This window comes from Halichoerus grypus, chromosome 6, assembly GCF_964656455.1.
Source record: "Halichoerus grypus chromosome 6, mHalGry1.hap1.1, whole genome shotgun sequence".
Lineage (NCBI taxonomy): Eukaryota > Metazoa > Chordata > Mammalia > Carnivora > Phocidae > Halichoerus > Halichoerus grypus.
This window is the reverse complement of record NC_135717.1, coordinates 117632812-117648939: the sequence shown is the minus strand read 5'-3', so window position 1 is coordinate 117648939 and position 16128 is coordinate 117632812. Positions and strand designations below refer to the sequence as shown.

At 44.4% G+C, this 16128-nt stretch overlaps 1 protein-coding gene across 3 annotated transcripts in view; it reads right to left on the bottom strand.

Annotated features, from left to right (window-relative positions):
* Nucleotides 1-16128, bottom strand: part of SLC4A8 (solute carrier family 4 member 8) — a 72781-nt gene that overhangs the window by 23112 nt on the left and 33541 nt on the right. For 2 of the 3 annotated variants that reach the window (XM_036098861.2, XM_036098863.2), the window contains exons 12-18: nucleotides 13110-13284; nucleotides 12379-12512; nucleotides 11387-11632; nucleotides 7598-7703; nucleotides 6837-6998; nucleotides 3622-3735; nucleotides 95-256 (exon numbers count right to left, since the gene is read on the bottom strand). In XM_036098861.2, the coding sequence (XP_035954754.1) occupies nucleotides 95-256; nucleotides 3622-3735; nucleotides 6837-6998; nucleotides 7598-7703; nucleotides 11387-11632; nucleotides 12379-12512; nucleotides 13110-13284 (1099 nt within the window). The remainder of the gene's footprint in view (nucleotides 1-94; nucleotides 257-3621; nucleotides 3736-6836; nucleotides 6999-7597; nucleotides 7704-11386; nucleotides 11633-12378; nucleotides 12513-13109; nucleotides 13285-16128) is intronic. The other variant, XM_036098864.2, reaches the window with a different exon arrangement.

Sequence of the window (16128 nt, the reverse complement as noted above, 5' to 3'; positions counted from 1 at the left end):
GTCTAAAAGGGCTTACCCTAAAATAAAAAAACGAAACAAAACAAAACACAGTAACAGGCTGCCATTTGTCCTTCTAGGTCAGAACTTTTGTTACCTTGAGCTTGTGTTCCTTCCTGTTAATGATGACAGCTGTGATCTGCTGGTCCATGAATATTAAGATAGTGCAGAGAAGAGCCGGGATAATTGCAGCTATCACAGTCCACCAGGGATTGGGGCCAATGGGACTAATAATCCACCCTCGATCATCCCTTGTTGGCTACAGGGGAAAAAAACAAAGTTTTATTTTTATATTTTAACTATAGTCATTAGGGCAAAATAGATCAAACTGAACCACAATATCCACATTATTTTTATTCTTAAATGAGAATCCTTTAAAAAAGAAAAAGTCACGTGAGGTGCCTGGGTGGCTCAGTCGGTTAAGCATCTGCCTTCAGTTCAGGTCATGGTCCCGGGGTCCTCAGATCGAGCCCCACTTTGGGGTCCCTACTCAGCAGGGAGTCTGCTTCTCCCTCTCCCTCTGCCTGACGCTCCCCCTGCTCGTGTTCTCTGTCTCACTTGCTTTCTCTCTCTCAAGTAAATAAAATCTTAAAAAAAAAAAAAGTCATGAAATAGAGCAACTCCTTAAGAAATCTATGACCTTGTTCCAAATTCCCTTTGAGTCAATCCTCGATTATCAACTCCCTGTGAAATATTCATTAATCCTTTACTTCTTCCCCTACTCTCCAAACCCACATACAGAGAAAGAAATTTATCTGAACGTTAGTCCAAGTAAAATAACAAAATCCGTTGTCAAAAAAGAATTTTAATACAATTATAATTGAGGCAAATATAAATAATTTTGACTATCCTCCTCCAGATTTTGGACTGCTTCCCTCCAGAAGCCATATAATGTATGTCTACAGCACAAATAAAGGCAGAGTAGAGCCAGTTGCTTGGAATCTCATGGGCTTAGATTGTATTGGTCCAGGGATGAAGGCATGTGAAACAGGAGCCCAGGTACTAGAGACTTGAGAGAAGAGCCCAAGACTACTGAACTTGGGAGCTTGTTAGGTCTAGGACCCTCTCCAATACCCCTGTAAGACCACTACTGTTCATAAATCTTGTTTGAGTGTTAATGACATACCTAAACTCTCCTAGATCCTCAAACCCCTTCCAGGGTACTCTGGGGAAGAAACGCTCCCCTTGTTTGGCAAGTAGTAATGGAAGATAAAAGGCCAGGGATACAAAATGGCCCAGAATTAACCCAAACTCAATGAACAAAGCAAAGACTGTTATATCCAAAGTAGTTGGGTCCATATTGGTCACAACTCTAGGATTCAAAGACTGATCAATAATGCCAACAAATCCCAAATTATGAATGGGTTAAGTTCTGAAAGTTTATAGAATCCATGTCTCCTTAGTAACAATGTTTTAAGTGATAGTTAAATTCTCAGGTCAACACAAGAATTTACTAAACTCTGACCTACATGGGGCGCCTGGGTGGCTCAGTTGATCAAGCGTCTGCCTTCAGCTCAGGTCACAGTCCCGGGGTCCTGGAATCAAGCTCCCTGCTTAGCAGGGAGTCTGTTTCTCCCTCTCCCCTCTGACCACCACCCCCGCTCGTGCCCTCACTCCCTCGCACTCTCTCTCTCAAATGAATAAATTTTTAAAAATCTTAAAAAAAAAACAAACCTCTGACTGACATTAACACACCAGTAATAGTACTGGCCTTTGGATTGGATCTTAATCACCAGGGGCCATGTGACATAATAGGGAAGGAAAGAAGGAAGAAAATTTCTTCTCTGCTTCCTGAAAGCGAGGCCTGCCAATGAGCAACATTTTCCTTGACATTCTCCCATTTTCCCTTCTTATCTCTCTCCCACCTCCCAGAGGCCTTCTTCCCAGATGTCCCAGAAATTCAGTACCTTCTGACTATCTTAAGCCTACCCATCAGGGAACCTTTCCAAGGACTACTTAATGTTATCAAATTACTTATTTTTACACCAAATCCATTCCTCCTGGTGGGGTGACCTCAGCTAGGTATTAGAGAGAAAGCTGACTGCACTCATTCAAAGGTGAGAATGACATATTCTCGGAGGAATTATATTTTTAAAGAGGGTGTTTTTTAATCCACAAATTTCTAACTGATGGCATTGCAGTGCATTTAACAAAATAAAATTAAAATTTTTCAGGCAATATGGAAAAAGATATTTTTAACCAGGCCTATTTCAGGGAGGGAGAGAAAAAGAAAGGGAAGACAAAGGCGCACGGTACAGGGATGTTTATAAGCCAAGGACTGCCTTTATTCCCATCTTCCTTCTCCTCCCCAGACTCTCCTGCCTTCTCATTGTAGGATTCTTCTCAGGGCACTGAGGACACCCAGGCTTTCCCTCCCCTCTGCTCTTGTGGGGCCTGTGGAACCGAGCTCAGCTTCCCATCCTCTGTGTTACTCAGTGCCCCTCAAATGAAATAGATCTAGAGTCCCCCATATGATCATTTGTTTGATTTTTTTGTATACATTTTGTGCAAAAATTTTTTTAATTTTTTAAATTAACATATAATGTATTATTTGTTTCAGGGGTACAGGTCTGTGATTCATCAGTCTTACACAATTCAAAGTGCTCACCATAGTACCTACCCTCCCTAATGTCCATCACCCAGCCACCCCATCCCTTCCTCTCCCCTCCACTCCAACAACCTTCAGTTTGTTTCCTGAGATTAAGAGTCTCTTATGGTTTGTCTCCCTCTCCGGTTTTGTCTTGTTTCATTTTTCCCTGCTTTCCCCTATGATCCTCTGTCTTGTTTCTCAAATTCCTCATATCAGTGAGATCATATGATACTTGTCTTTCTCTGATTGACTTATTTCACTTAGCGTAATACCCTCTAGTTCTACCACGTCGTTGCAAATGGCAAGATTTCATCCTTTTGATGGCTGCATAATATTCCATTGTATATATATACCACATCTTCTTTATCCATTCATCTGTTGATGGACATCTAGGCTCTTTCCATAGTTTGGCTATTGTGGACATTGCTGCTATAAACATTGGGGTGCATGTGCCCCTTCAGATCACTACATTTGTATCTTTGGGGAAAATATATTTTGGGCAATGTATTACAGATTATAGAGAGTTACACAAAGAAACAATGAAATAGGGCTGAAGAGCTGTCCTGGTTACTCTGGCAGGAACACTACACTGTTGGTGAGGCCCCCTGGCCCACTCACCTCTTCACATGGCAAGATCCTTGAGGACAGGGGCCAAGTCCTAATCCAGCTTCTTTATCCCTTCCAGTGCCCTTAGAGAGTTGATGCTCCATGAAAGAGCTGTTAACCATATTTGTTCCAGGGACCCCACATTTCCACCAAATGTGGTATGTAAGTAAACATGTGCATTCCATTGTTTTAAATCATAACTTTTCATTCATTAAACCACTTTAGGGTTCTGTTCTCAGACTTTTCAGGCTTGAATTCAGCCAAGCCTGAAGAGTTTGCTCTTCTAAAAGGTAAGGAATGAGGAGCAAAGTTCAGATGGAGGGCACTGCAGAACACAGGATTCGGGTATGGTAAGGCCTTTGAGATTAACTTGGGAGCAGATTCTAGGAAACCATGTGAGGGCACCATGTGTCCTGAAAGTTGTTTACCTTGAACACACTGGGAACTTGAAGTTTTGGTGATGGGACTCCAATCAAAAAGTCAATGATCACCATTGTGAAGATAGTGAGGAAGACAGCAAAGTCACTCACCATGGAGCGTACCTGGCATGAGAAAGGATTGGAAAAGTGTTTTAGTAGGTTAAATTCAGTAGAAAATAATTTAGTATTATAAAAGTTTTAAAAGTCCTCAGAAGCATGTTTTCGTTTTATAATTGAATTAATATAAGCATATTTCAACAACAGGAATATGTTAATATGTCCAAGTTAATACCCCAAAAGGGTGGATATGATGGGGGAGAAGGATCTATCCAACAAACTCTCATGTCACCACCCTGACTGTGAAGAGTTCTGTTCGGAGCACTCATGCCCAGGTGTAGGCAATAGTTCTGAGAACTTGGAATAAGATTTTCTGGGACCAGTCAAGGTCCATTTGTGCCAGCCAAGAACCTTGGCGGCAGCATTGACTCCTCTTCTCCCTCATGTCCAACACCTCATCTACCTGCACGCGAGTCCTGTTGGCTCCACCTTCAGAATCTATCCCGGATCTGAGCACCTGTCACCACTTCCACTGTTCCTATCCAGATCAAGTTCACCATCAGCTCTTGTCCCGGTAAGTACAGCAGACCCTTAACCTTACTCTGCCCTTGGGGAGCCTGGGTGGCTCAGTCAGTTAAGCGGCTGCCTTCGGCTCAGGTCACAATCCCGGAGTCCCGGGATTGAGCCCCGCATCAGGCTCCCCACTCAATGGGGAGTCTGCTTCTCATGCTCTCTCTCTCTCTCAAATAAATTTTAAAAAAATAAAAAAATTAAAACCTTGCTCTGCCCTTCTTGAAAGCTGCCAGACTGATCATTGAAAACAGAAGTTGGATAAGGTCACTCCTCCATGAAAACCCTGAAATGGTGCCTCATTTCACTGAGGTGAACACCCAAAAGGCCTTGGCCTGTGAGGCCCGCACACTGCAGTCATCACCTCCCTGAGCCCAGCTTCTAGGGCTTCTCCGCTTGCTCACTCTGCTCCAGTCACACAGACCACTGTCTTGTTTCTTACATGTGCCAGACTCACTCCCACCTCAGGGTCTCTGTGCTTGCTCAGAGACCTGGAATGCTTTTTCTCCAGGTAACCTCTCAGGTAGCTCCCTCACCCCCTTTATGTTCACGCATATATCACCTTCTCCTTGAGGTCATCTCCGATGACACCACCCTCCACTCCAGCACCTCCTCTACTCCTTTCCTGCTTCATTTTCTCTATAGCACTTCTCACCGTTTTGTGCCCCAGAGGGCTTTATAGTTTAGTGTAGCTTTAATAAAATACAATGCCTCTAAAATGCCCAGTGCCTGCCTTAATCTGAACTTCCAACAGAGATCGAGCAAAATATATCTAAGCCAAAATATATCTTAACCTGACTTTGCTTTCCTTTGAAACCTGAGGTTTCCGGCTCCCTGAACCTGGTTTTATTAGTTTTCTTCTGAATGTTACACAAATTCTCTGCACCTGTACCTGCCCCCACCATCATGAGCCATTTTGGGTTCCTCTGACCAGCCTGGGGTCCAGTGGCCCTCTCCCCTCTGAACTCCTATGGCCCTGACACCCAACTCTCTACTGCTGTCTCCTATGGACCTGTATGTTTCATATGTTTCCCCTTCCTAGATGATGGCAGAAACCATATTCTAAACTTCCTTTGGGGCGCCTGGATGGCTCAGTCGGTTAAGTGTCTGCCTTTGGCTCAGGTCATGATCCCAGGGTCCTGGGATCGAGCCCCACGTCAGGCTGCCTGCTCAGCGGGGAGTCTGCTTCTCCCTCTGCCCCTTCCCCCACTCCTGTGCTCGCTTTTTCTCTCAAATGAATAAATAAAATCTTTAAAAAAAAAAAAAAAACTTCTTTTCGGGGCGCCTGGGTGGCTCAGTTGTTAAGTGTCTGCCTTCAGCTCAGGTCATGATCCCAGGCTCCTGGGATCAAGCCCTGCGTTGGGCTCCCTGCTCAGCAGGAAGCCTGCTTCTCCCTCTCCCTCTGCTTGTGTTCCCTCTCTCACTGTGTCTCTCTCTGTCAAATAAATAAATAAAATCTTTAAAAAAAATAAAATAAAATAAAAATTTAAAAAAAAAACTTCTTTTATATCCCTCCTAGCACTTAACCCAGGCCTGGGCAAATAGCTAGTAGAGAACCGCCACTTATTAACTATTTGTCCAGACCAGAAACAATGACCCAGAACTTATTTGATATATGCTTCCCTTGACTACCGTGTAGTCTCACTGAAATCTAAGAATGTGTTTTAGTCATGCATGTGTGTACCGTAAATATCTAAGCAACTGAGCTCCCCCCCCCATTCAGACTTCCTGCTCTGCAAATGCACCCGATTGAACCCTCGGTTACAGAAAAACCACCATTTCTCCTCATTTGAACTCCCTTTCAAAGCAAAAGTGGCCCCTTTTAGCCACTCCACACCCAGCCTCTAACTCTGCCCTGCTGAAACTGGTCACGATCGGACAGTGCCATCTGCATCAGGAAGGATCGTTGAGGCTTCAAACAGTCATGCAAACCAACTCAGGAGCATTGTGGCTGCTGCTGTCGAGGTGACCAGTGATTTCACAAGCTGCCACAAGAGCCATCCCTGGCAAGGTCCCCTATGCATCCAAAGTGATCATCCTAATTTACTATATCTAGGAGCAAGCTCTAGCTATTGTATGCTACATGTCCCAGCATTCTGGAAATGAAACTTAACAGCATTCTGGACATGAGAGTTAATAGCTTTTAGAGAACCACCTTAAACCACCTGACCTTTTTTTTTTTTAAGTAATCTCTACCCCTAATGTGGCTAGAGTTGGTTAGCTATCTGACTCTTGATCTTAGCTCAGGTCTTGATCTCAGGGCTGTGAGTTCAAGCCCTCAGTTGGGCTCCACGCTGGGCATGGAACCTAGTTAAAAAACAAAAAAAGAAGAGTCACATGCGCTACTGAATGAGCCAGCAAGGCACCCATCACCTGGCACTTTTAAACAAAATTTTTAAGTATTAATGCCTCATCCCACACCACACATTGATGAAAGGTTGCCAGACACTGGAAGAAAAGAATGCCATAGTGTGGCTTACCGGGACATGTGGAGCTTGCCACCTGCCACTCCACCCAGCAGGCAGTGTGGAGGCTGAGAATCAACTCCGTTACATTAGAATTCTAACGCAAAAGTAACTTGTGAGCATGCTACCTACTCTGGTTGGGAAGTAGCGGCTTGTCTTAAATGTCTTTAAGGTGCTCGAGAGGATGAAGGTGGTGAAGAAGAGAATGCAGGACCAAAAGAGCACGTCAGGAGTATAGGGCCCATGATGGCCACACGCAGATCCCGTGAACTCTCCATGCATCTCCTGGCATTCCTGGAGGAGCAAGCATTCTGGGTGACAAGAGGCAGGCACAAGGAAATCGACAGCTCTGGCCTTCGAGGCCCACCGCTCACTGTCACCCGGCAGTGGCCGGGGGTACGCGGGGAGCGCAGGCTGCCAGCCGCGTCCGCCCGACCTCCACGCAGCGTGGTGCTGCCGCTTACACTGGCCCCTTCCGAGCATGGCAATGACTTCTCATCCCTAGGCACTTTTGGAAATGAAGCCAGGATGGTCCCAAGCAAGCATGCAGTTCTGGGAGGGCCCTGGCAATGTGTAGTGTTTATATGACAGAGCACTTCCCAGTCTGAATGTTCTCCAAGCCTCACCGCATCTGGGTGTGCCCCCCGCCCTGCCTGGTGTCATGCCCACATATCCCTAGCGCAGGGTCGCCTGGTAGGGGGTGTCTGGGAGAGAAGAGGAAAGCAATCTTCTTTTCCCTTTATATACAAGAGGACTTCTGAAGGGGGAGAAAGGGTCAGTAAGAATAGTTTAAATAAAAAAGAACTTTGTTTTTGAAAACGCCAGACCTTGCGGAAGGGCTACCGAGCTTCCCCCTGGCAGTCACAGTGCCATAATGCAGCTCCCAGACTTACACTAACAGTCAGGTTGGCCCAGTGGACTTCTGTCGTCACGATATTGTGGTCCTTCCAGTACTGTAGGGTATGATTGTTGGGGTTTTCTGGGGGAGTACACCTGCAGCTAAGGGGAAAAGGAAAAAGATTCCTGAAGAAAGCAGCCAAGTACTCCATTAAATACTTTTAGCCATGGGATGCCTGGGTGGCTCAGTCGGTTAAGTGTCTGCCTTCGGCCCAGGTCATGGTCCCAGGGTCCTGGGATCGAGTCCCACATCAGGGAGCCTGCTTCTCCCTCTGCCTGCCACTCCCCCTGCTTGTGTGCACGCTCTCTCTCTGGCAAATAAATAAATAAAATCTTTAAATACTTTTAGCCATGACTGGGCTAAAGGCTCTGTCAGAGCCTGCCTTGTTGCTCCTTTGCCTGCTTCAGATCCCTGAGATTGGTCCTGTTGCTTGAGGCCCAGGCGTAAGCCCAACCACACCCTTATTTTTCAGTCAGCCATTACTAAAGACAGACACAAATCAGCATGTGGGTCTTGAATTAAATTGTGCCGACAACCACGCTCGGTGCCTCATGTGCCCAGAATGAGCCCTGGTCGTTTCCTGCTTAGTTTCTTTCTCTCAGGCCCTTCCCTTGAAATTCAATCTACAGAGCAAGGAGGACCTGATACCCTAGTCAGCTCTCAACAGTCTCCTCCAAGCCTGGCTATCTCCTTCTTGCTCCCTATATCCCGTCACATTCTTGCTCTAAAAATCAGAGTCTTGAGATGCTTGGGTGGCTCAGTTGGTTGAGTGTTTGCCTTCGGCTCAGATCATGATCCCAGGGTATGGGGCTCCTTGCTCAATGGGGAGCCTGCTTCTCTCCCCCTGTCTGCCGCTCCCCCTGCTTGTGCTCTTTCTCTGTCAAATAAATAAATAAACTCTTTAAAAAAATTAAAATAAAAATAAAAATCAGAGTCTCCTGGAATTGTGATGCAAGCTCTTCACTGCATTATTCCTGGTAATATCCCACCACAGTAGCCTCCTCTTTCATCTAACCAGACCAGATCAGACTTGTCCCACTGGCCACCATGTTACTTCCCAGTCCCAACATGCTTCATGCTTGAACTGGCTCCCAGTATACACAACTACATAGCCATTCCCACCAACTTTGTATCATCTGTAAATTTAATGGGCATGCCTTCTAACCATCTAGTATGACAAAATTAAAATACAAAAAGATCTCAACAGATTGTAATAGGAGGAAACCAACAAAATGAAAAGTAATTGGGAAAGCTATAAAGTCCTATATTTAGGTATAAAAAATCAATTCCAGGTGTGGCTGGATGGCGCAGTTGGTTGAACGTCAGACTCTTGGTTTCCGCTCAGGTTGTGATCTCCGGGTCATGGATCCGCACTCAGCACAGAGTCTGCTTGGGACTCTCTCCCTCTCCCTTTGCTCCCCCACCCCAACCCATGCTCTCTTTCTCTCTCTCTCTCTCTAAAATAAATAAATAAACCTTAAAAAAAATCAATTCCAAACTTGGAAGCAACGAAGATGTCCTTTAGTAGGTGAATGGATGAGCTATAGAATACCTAGACAATGTACTATTATTCAGCACTAAAAAGAAACAAACTATCAAGGCATTAAAAGACATAAAAGACCTTTAAGGAGATAATACTATGTGAACAAAGCCAGTCTGAAAAGCCTATATACTGCATGATTACAACTATATGACATTGCGGAAAAGGCACAACTATGAAGATGCTAGAAAAGATCAGTGGTTGCCGGGGTTGGAGTGTTAGCAAGGGATGAGTAGGCAGAGCACAGAGGATTTTTAAGGCAGTGAAACTATTCTGTATGATATTATAATAGTGGATATATCATTATAGATTCATCAAAACCCACAGAATGTATAATACCAAGAGTGAACCCTAACGTAAACTATGGACTTTGGGCGATAATGATGTATCAATGTAAATTCATTGGTTGCAACAAACTTACCACTCTGGTATATGGGATGGTGACAGCAGAGGACCTGCACATGTGTGGGAGCAGAGGGTAGATGGGAACTCTCTGCATCTTCTGCTCAATTTTGCTGTGAACCTAAACTGCTCTTAAAAATTCAGTTCCAGTGGCGCCTGGGTGGCTCAGTCATTTAAGCGTCTGCCTTCAGCTCAGGTCATGATCCCCGGGTCTTCAGATGGAGCCCCAGGTCAGGGAGGCGTCTGCTTCTCCCTCTCCCTCTGCCCTTCCCCCAACTTGCATTTTCTCTCTCCCTCCCACCCTCTCTCTCTCAAATAAATAAAATCTTTTAAAAAATTAAGTAATTAATTTAAAAATTTAAAAATCAGTTCAACACATACTAACATAAAATCATTTAAAGAGTTGGAGAGTTCTAGCTTCACAGCTCCAACAGTGGAATGCAACTAAGAAAAATACCATCTTGAGCTTTACTAACACAGAATTACAGTATCCTGACCCAAAGTCTACTCAATCCAGGGCTGGTTACTTTTGTCTGTCTTCTCCCACTGGGATATAAGCCTCAGGAAGGTAGATCCTTTGTCTGTCATGCCTTATGTTTTGAGGGCCTAAAACAGTGCCTGGCACATAGTAGGTTCCCAACAAATATTTGTTAAATGAATATATGATTTTTTTTTAAGATTTTATTTGTTTATTTGACAGAGACACAGCGAAAGAGGGAACACAAGCAGGGGGAGTGGGAGAGGGAGAAGCAGGCTCCCTGCTGAGCAGAGATCATGACCCGAGCCGAAAGCAGACGCCCAACGACTGAGCCACCCAGGCACCCCTGAATATATGATTTTTAAAAAGGTCAAAGAATGAACCTTACCCCAATGCCCATCGGCAATCCACAAGGCTTTAAAAATCATACCCTCAATGGTTGTTATTTTGTAATAAAATAATTTCAAAATTCTAACAAATTTTTTATGAATTTGGACCTTCAAAAGGTTAATAAATGGATAAGCAAAATCTACAGAAGTGTATCTGTGGCTAGGTGACAGACACCTCCATGCAGTCTGCTCTCTCTGCTCAGTTTCAGGTTGAAATTGTTCGCTTCACAACCAGACCCTCCTCATCAGAAATGTACGGCCAGCAGGGAGGGAACTTGATGGATAGAGCTAAAGGTTGAGGGTGTTTTGTCATAATTTGGAGAATACTATTCCAGAGAAGAAATGTTTTATAGGACCAGACTCTCCTAGATGGTTGAAAACACAGCCAAATACTGGGTTTCATTTCCAGCTGATCCAAACTGTATTAAATATGTGAAGAAAACAGTCTCTTGGGTTGAAATCTAGGTAACTAAATAGATTATTAGATCTTTAGGAAACAAAGTAAGAGGCCCGTGGAACTCTCAGGAATTACTATTATATCTCTACCTAATGATTCCTAAGAGTAGCCTGTACATACTTTCAGAGAATCTTGATAACATGGTCCAGGGACTCACAAATCCTTGCAAAAAGAAGTCCCTCCCAACAACTCACTTGAACACTCCCCACTCCCTTTGCAGCCCATTTTTGTCTCATGCCTGAACCAAAGGCCATGCTCTGGAAAGCAGTTCTCATGTGCCCTGAGTTTCACTCTTAATCCATCCTCTCCATCATTACTCCTAATTGTTCTCCTCTGGGGCATGTCCCCCAAGTCTCCACATCCCCACCTGAGCCCTATTTCCCAGTGAGAGGGCCAAGACCCTTCCTTATTCCTTAACACAAGCTACAAGTACTGCCTGGTACACTGTATCCAGCAAATAAACTCAGGCCTTCTGCTCAATTAAAAAAAAAAAAAAGACAAGCAGAAAGCATACTTACTAATACAGGCTAAGGTGGTCCAGCTGGCTGTGCATGTGGATGGGGTAGGTCTCTGCCAGGTGAATCAGCTTTTCTATGGCTTCATAGATGAAAATAATGCAAATCAGGGAGGCAAACGCTTCTTCCGTGAAGCGGGTAATGTAACAGACAAGGGAACTGGCATCGGTTGCCACAAGGACAATACACAGGAAGGCGGTCCACAGTCCAATACAAGCTCGCAGGGAGAGGTATGAAAGAGCGTAGTCTCTGAAACAAGACCAAGGTTCATCAGAAAGTATGGATGGACGAATTACAAGACAAAGGGTCAGAAATGTGGTTAGTTCATCTCGTAGTACCCATTCAAGTATTGTGACCTAGTTTATCCCTAATTCTGACTGCCCTTCCCTCCTAAAGGTTGCCCAGGGACAGCTGTGACAAAAGATCTGCTCCGCAGCTGGTATTTGCCACAGCAAGGACGTGGGAAGCAGAGAAGGAAGGTATTGCCCCTCACCCATTTCTGCCGTTACCAGCCAACGTGATTCAGATCTTATTCTTGCAGCTAGGAAAAAGGAGCTCGCCCTTGTTCCACATGTTCCTACTCCTAATGCAAAATGAAGAAAAGATCTTATAGGAAAAGTAGGGAAACAAGGGCGCTGCCAAGTCCCTACCATCACTAGCAACCAGAATATGAAGGGGGCATATTAGGCCAAATTAAAAATGGACTTGAAATAAAAATAGAGGAATCCGAATTAGCTAGGGAACTTTTTTTTTTTTTAAGATAAAAAGTGAAGACTTCAGTGATGGCTGAGGGACATTAATAAAGCTCTTTAAGACTTTATTTTAGGTACGGTACTACCCGGGGGGCAGGACAACAGACCAAATGATGTTCTTCTTCCGGGTTTTACAATCCAGAGTAATATTTGCCTCCTTATACTCGCCTAAGATCCTGGCATTCAATCCTAACAACACAATAACACATCCAGTTAGAGTTTTCAGAAAACCAAATGTCTTACTTGCAGAATTTGAACAAAATCTTTTCAAATACAAGCACTGGCCCCGTACTTCCCAGGATGGTGAGAGCCTGTCCCGCAAACAAGGAATAGGCAATCCCAGTCATGGAGGCTCCAAACAAGGATTCAATTGCACTCTGAGGGGGGAAAAGAAATCATCAGAGCCCATAGCCCATCTGTAACCAGTAATGTGGGCTTCTGTACATTCCTGACTTAGCTCTCTTGTGTGCCCCGACAAGCCATTTGCTTGTATTTCATCTTAGCAAGAGTGAAGAGTACACACTATCTAATACTCCTGTAAATGGATACCACTTTGATAATTCAGGTGCCCAAATCCAACCACATATGATTCCTTAACTAAGTCCTGTTCTTCAGTGATTCAATTCAGTACTGAAATATACATAGAAAGCACAATGATACAATTCACACTACGAGCCATCAGTCAGAGTCACCTTAAATATCAAAAGACATTGATATATCATTTTCCATCTTTTGAGCACCAGGTAATCCAACTGGGCAATCAACTACTGAAATTGATATCAAGCAGAAGAGAGTCTGTTCTAAAGGGAAAACTGTTGCTGTCTGGTATGAAGTCAGAAGACCACAGTAACTCAGTAGAAAGAATCCAATCTCCTCAGTCTTAGCCCAGGGGATTTTCCCCTCAGCGGACTTGGCAGGCAGCACAATATTTTAAGTCTTGTTTGGGACCAAGAGAAGTGGTTAAAAGTCCTTACTATGCGCCCCTCAGTGGCTTCTCCGAGCAATCCCCCAAAGGTGATGACAGGTGACATGCAGGCACAGTACAGGAACAGAAAGGAGGCCAAACACTGTAAGCTGAGTGCATCCCGGTAGTCGCTCCAGTACCAGGGGGCCTTCCGCTTGATGTCCAATATCAAGCCCCCAAAGAGCCTGTGGAAACATGGCAGACAGGCCTCTGACATTGTCCCTCTTCTGTGAAAGTATCTGAACAGCACCCATTTGAAAAGCATTTCAAATGTGTTCTGTACTGAAGACATACTTCGCCTGTAATTTGACCCCAAGTACAAGAGCTCTCTCGGGGGTCAGCACAGATTCTATTTGCAGCTAAGGGCGTGAATTTGAATGATTATCCCAAGCACAAAAAGAATGAATTTGGGTGTGCATATTACCCATTCAATAAGAAGTTCCAAAAAAATTAATGTGAAATTAAGTAATAGCTTCAAACTTCAAATCCTGAGCTGTTAGGAGGAAATGTGCAAAACCAATTCAAGGTATTAAAGTTGTTAGTTTTAGTATAATATGTAGTTTAGATAAAAAGCCCCATCACATGCACTTTCCTACTCTGAACAGCTACCCACCTTCCTGTTGAGAAATTAGCATAATAATTCATTCATGCAGTTGACAAGTAGTAGCAGATACTTCCTGTCAGGCATCGTGCCAGATACTGGAGATGCAGCAGTGAGTAAGACCACACAGCTCTTCTCTCCGGGACCCGCAGTCTAGTGCAGGAGATAGGCAGTGCTGTGAGGGTGCCCCGGGCGGCATAGGACAGGGAGGGACATTTCCGCAGGGACTCAGAGAAAGGACCAGGAGTCAGCCAGATGAGGCAGAGGGGCTAGCACGGGCGCCACCTAGAGGCGAGAGCGCATGGCTGACGGAGATACGGCTGGAAGACAGTGTGAGGAGCCAATGCCAATAGAGGAGGATGGAGAAGCTGGAGAAGCCAAGTCCCGAAGAGTCTTGTAAACTGTTTTACAGAATTAGAACTTTATGCTAATGGCATGTCACATCACTGAAGGATTGTAAACAGGAGGACAACATAAACATGCATTCTGGAAGGATCACTCTGGCAGGGGTGTAATGAATGGAATGTGGGGCGAGACTGGAGGCAGTGGATTGGGATGAGGAGAAGTGGATGGACTCAAGGGCTTAATAAGGAAGTAGAATCAACAGGACTTGGTGGCAGACTTTGGGGACCCTTCTCCACTTCCCAAGGATGAGACAGATCAAGAGCAAGATATCCCACACAAAGGAGGAGTAGGGGTCACTTTTTCTAAGAGTGGAGTCACTGCACCAGAGTGGAAGTTGGTAGGTGAGTCACAAAAAGAGTCACTCAGCATTCTACAGGACAAATGGCCTGGTCTCTTCTACAAATCAGTGGCACAGGAAAAAAAGGAAGGAGAGCTGTTATAGAATGGGATCATAATAACAAAATGCAATCCCTGATTGGATCCTATGTCAAACAAATGAACTCTAAAAGGATGTTGCTAAGACAATCACAAAAAGTTGAATATGAACTGAACATTAGACAATTTAAAGAATCAGTGTTAATTGTGTTAGATTTCTTAATGGCATGATAGTTGTTTTTTAAAATGTCCTCATCAAACAGAGATACATACTGAAGTAGTTACAGGTAAAATGACATGATACCGGTGATTTGGTTTTAAATAATCTAGAAAACATAAAAATAAAACAATTAAGTGGGGAGAAATAGATGAAACATAATTGGCAAAGTGTTAATCACTGTTGATGGGCACATGGGGGTTCATTATACCATTCTCTCTTCTGTCTTATGGGTTTGAAATGTTCTATAATAAAAAGCTAAAAACAAAAAGCGAGCTTCATGAAAGGAGGCTTGGCCAGCTCTTCCTCTCTGCCTGGGAGCCTGGAGGAGAACCAGGAGGCCTGGAACCTGGGTGCCAGGGGAGAAGGCCGAGCCAGCTCGCGTGCTCTCTCTCTCTCTCCATTTGAATGCCCTCTCTCCCCTAGCTAGGTGCAATGAGGGTGCAGGTGGACACAGGGCAGATACTGTTCTATCTTACCCATTTGCTCCTTTCCTCTGGTTTGGGTGGGTATAGTTGGGATTCACCATTCTTTAATTTACAGCAATAACATCATAATCTGGGTCTTAGCTTAGGGAAGAGGGGCAAAGCTAGCTTTGTTTTTAGTCTGTCTGGCAAACCTAGCTTAGGTAAGGAGCTATCTATAGGGTCTAACCTAGAGTGTGAGAATTCCACCTCAGGGTTTGTAACCAAGGCTCCAATTTGTAATAAAGTGTCACTATGTTTCACTTTGTCCTCTAGGTAAATAGGACCTTATAGGCAGCTGTGACTAGTCTAGGGCACAATATGAGTGTTTCTGGGTCTTTACCAACACAGAATCTTGGTACCATGTGAATATCACCTCTTCATCATTGATGACCTTCCTCTGAAGGGTATTATTCTGGGAAAATAATCCCCTACTACAATAATGAGCCTCACCCCACTAGGCCACCAGAGACACTGCCATGATTGCTCAGCCCCCTGGATGCAGGAGGCACGTTCAGGGAGGAGTGTCTGTGAGTAACACAAAAGGTTTATGTGAAATGGATTCATGGGACGCCAATAGAAAGGGAGGACATCCGTTTGTCTAGCAGTGATTAAAGGGGGAAGGAAGGGGCGCCTGGCTGGCTCAGTTGGTTAAGTGTCTGCCTTTGGCTCAGGTCATGATCCCGGGATCCTGGGACTCTTATCGATAATGTAACTATAAATTAATAAAATAATTTCTGAATACTGTTTACAGAGTCAGCCTTATATCTCACTCATGCATAAAAATCAGACCATAATTGCACATCTACCACAAGACCAGGCATGGATGCTTCTCTTCACATTTGAGACTTCCTTTCCCTTTCAACACTATCCTTGATGTTCAAGTTTTTTGGGGGTAGGAGGCACACAGGGATATGAATTTAAGCTTGATGCAAGACAGGACTTACCCGTGTAGAGGGTCACTAGG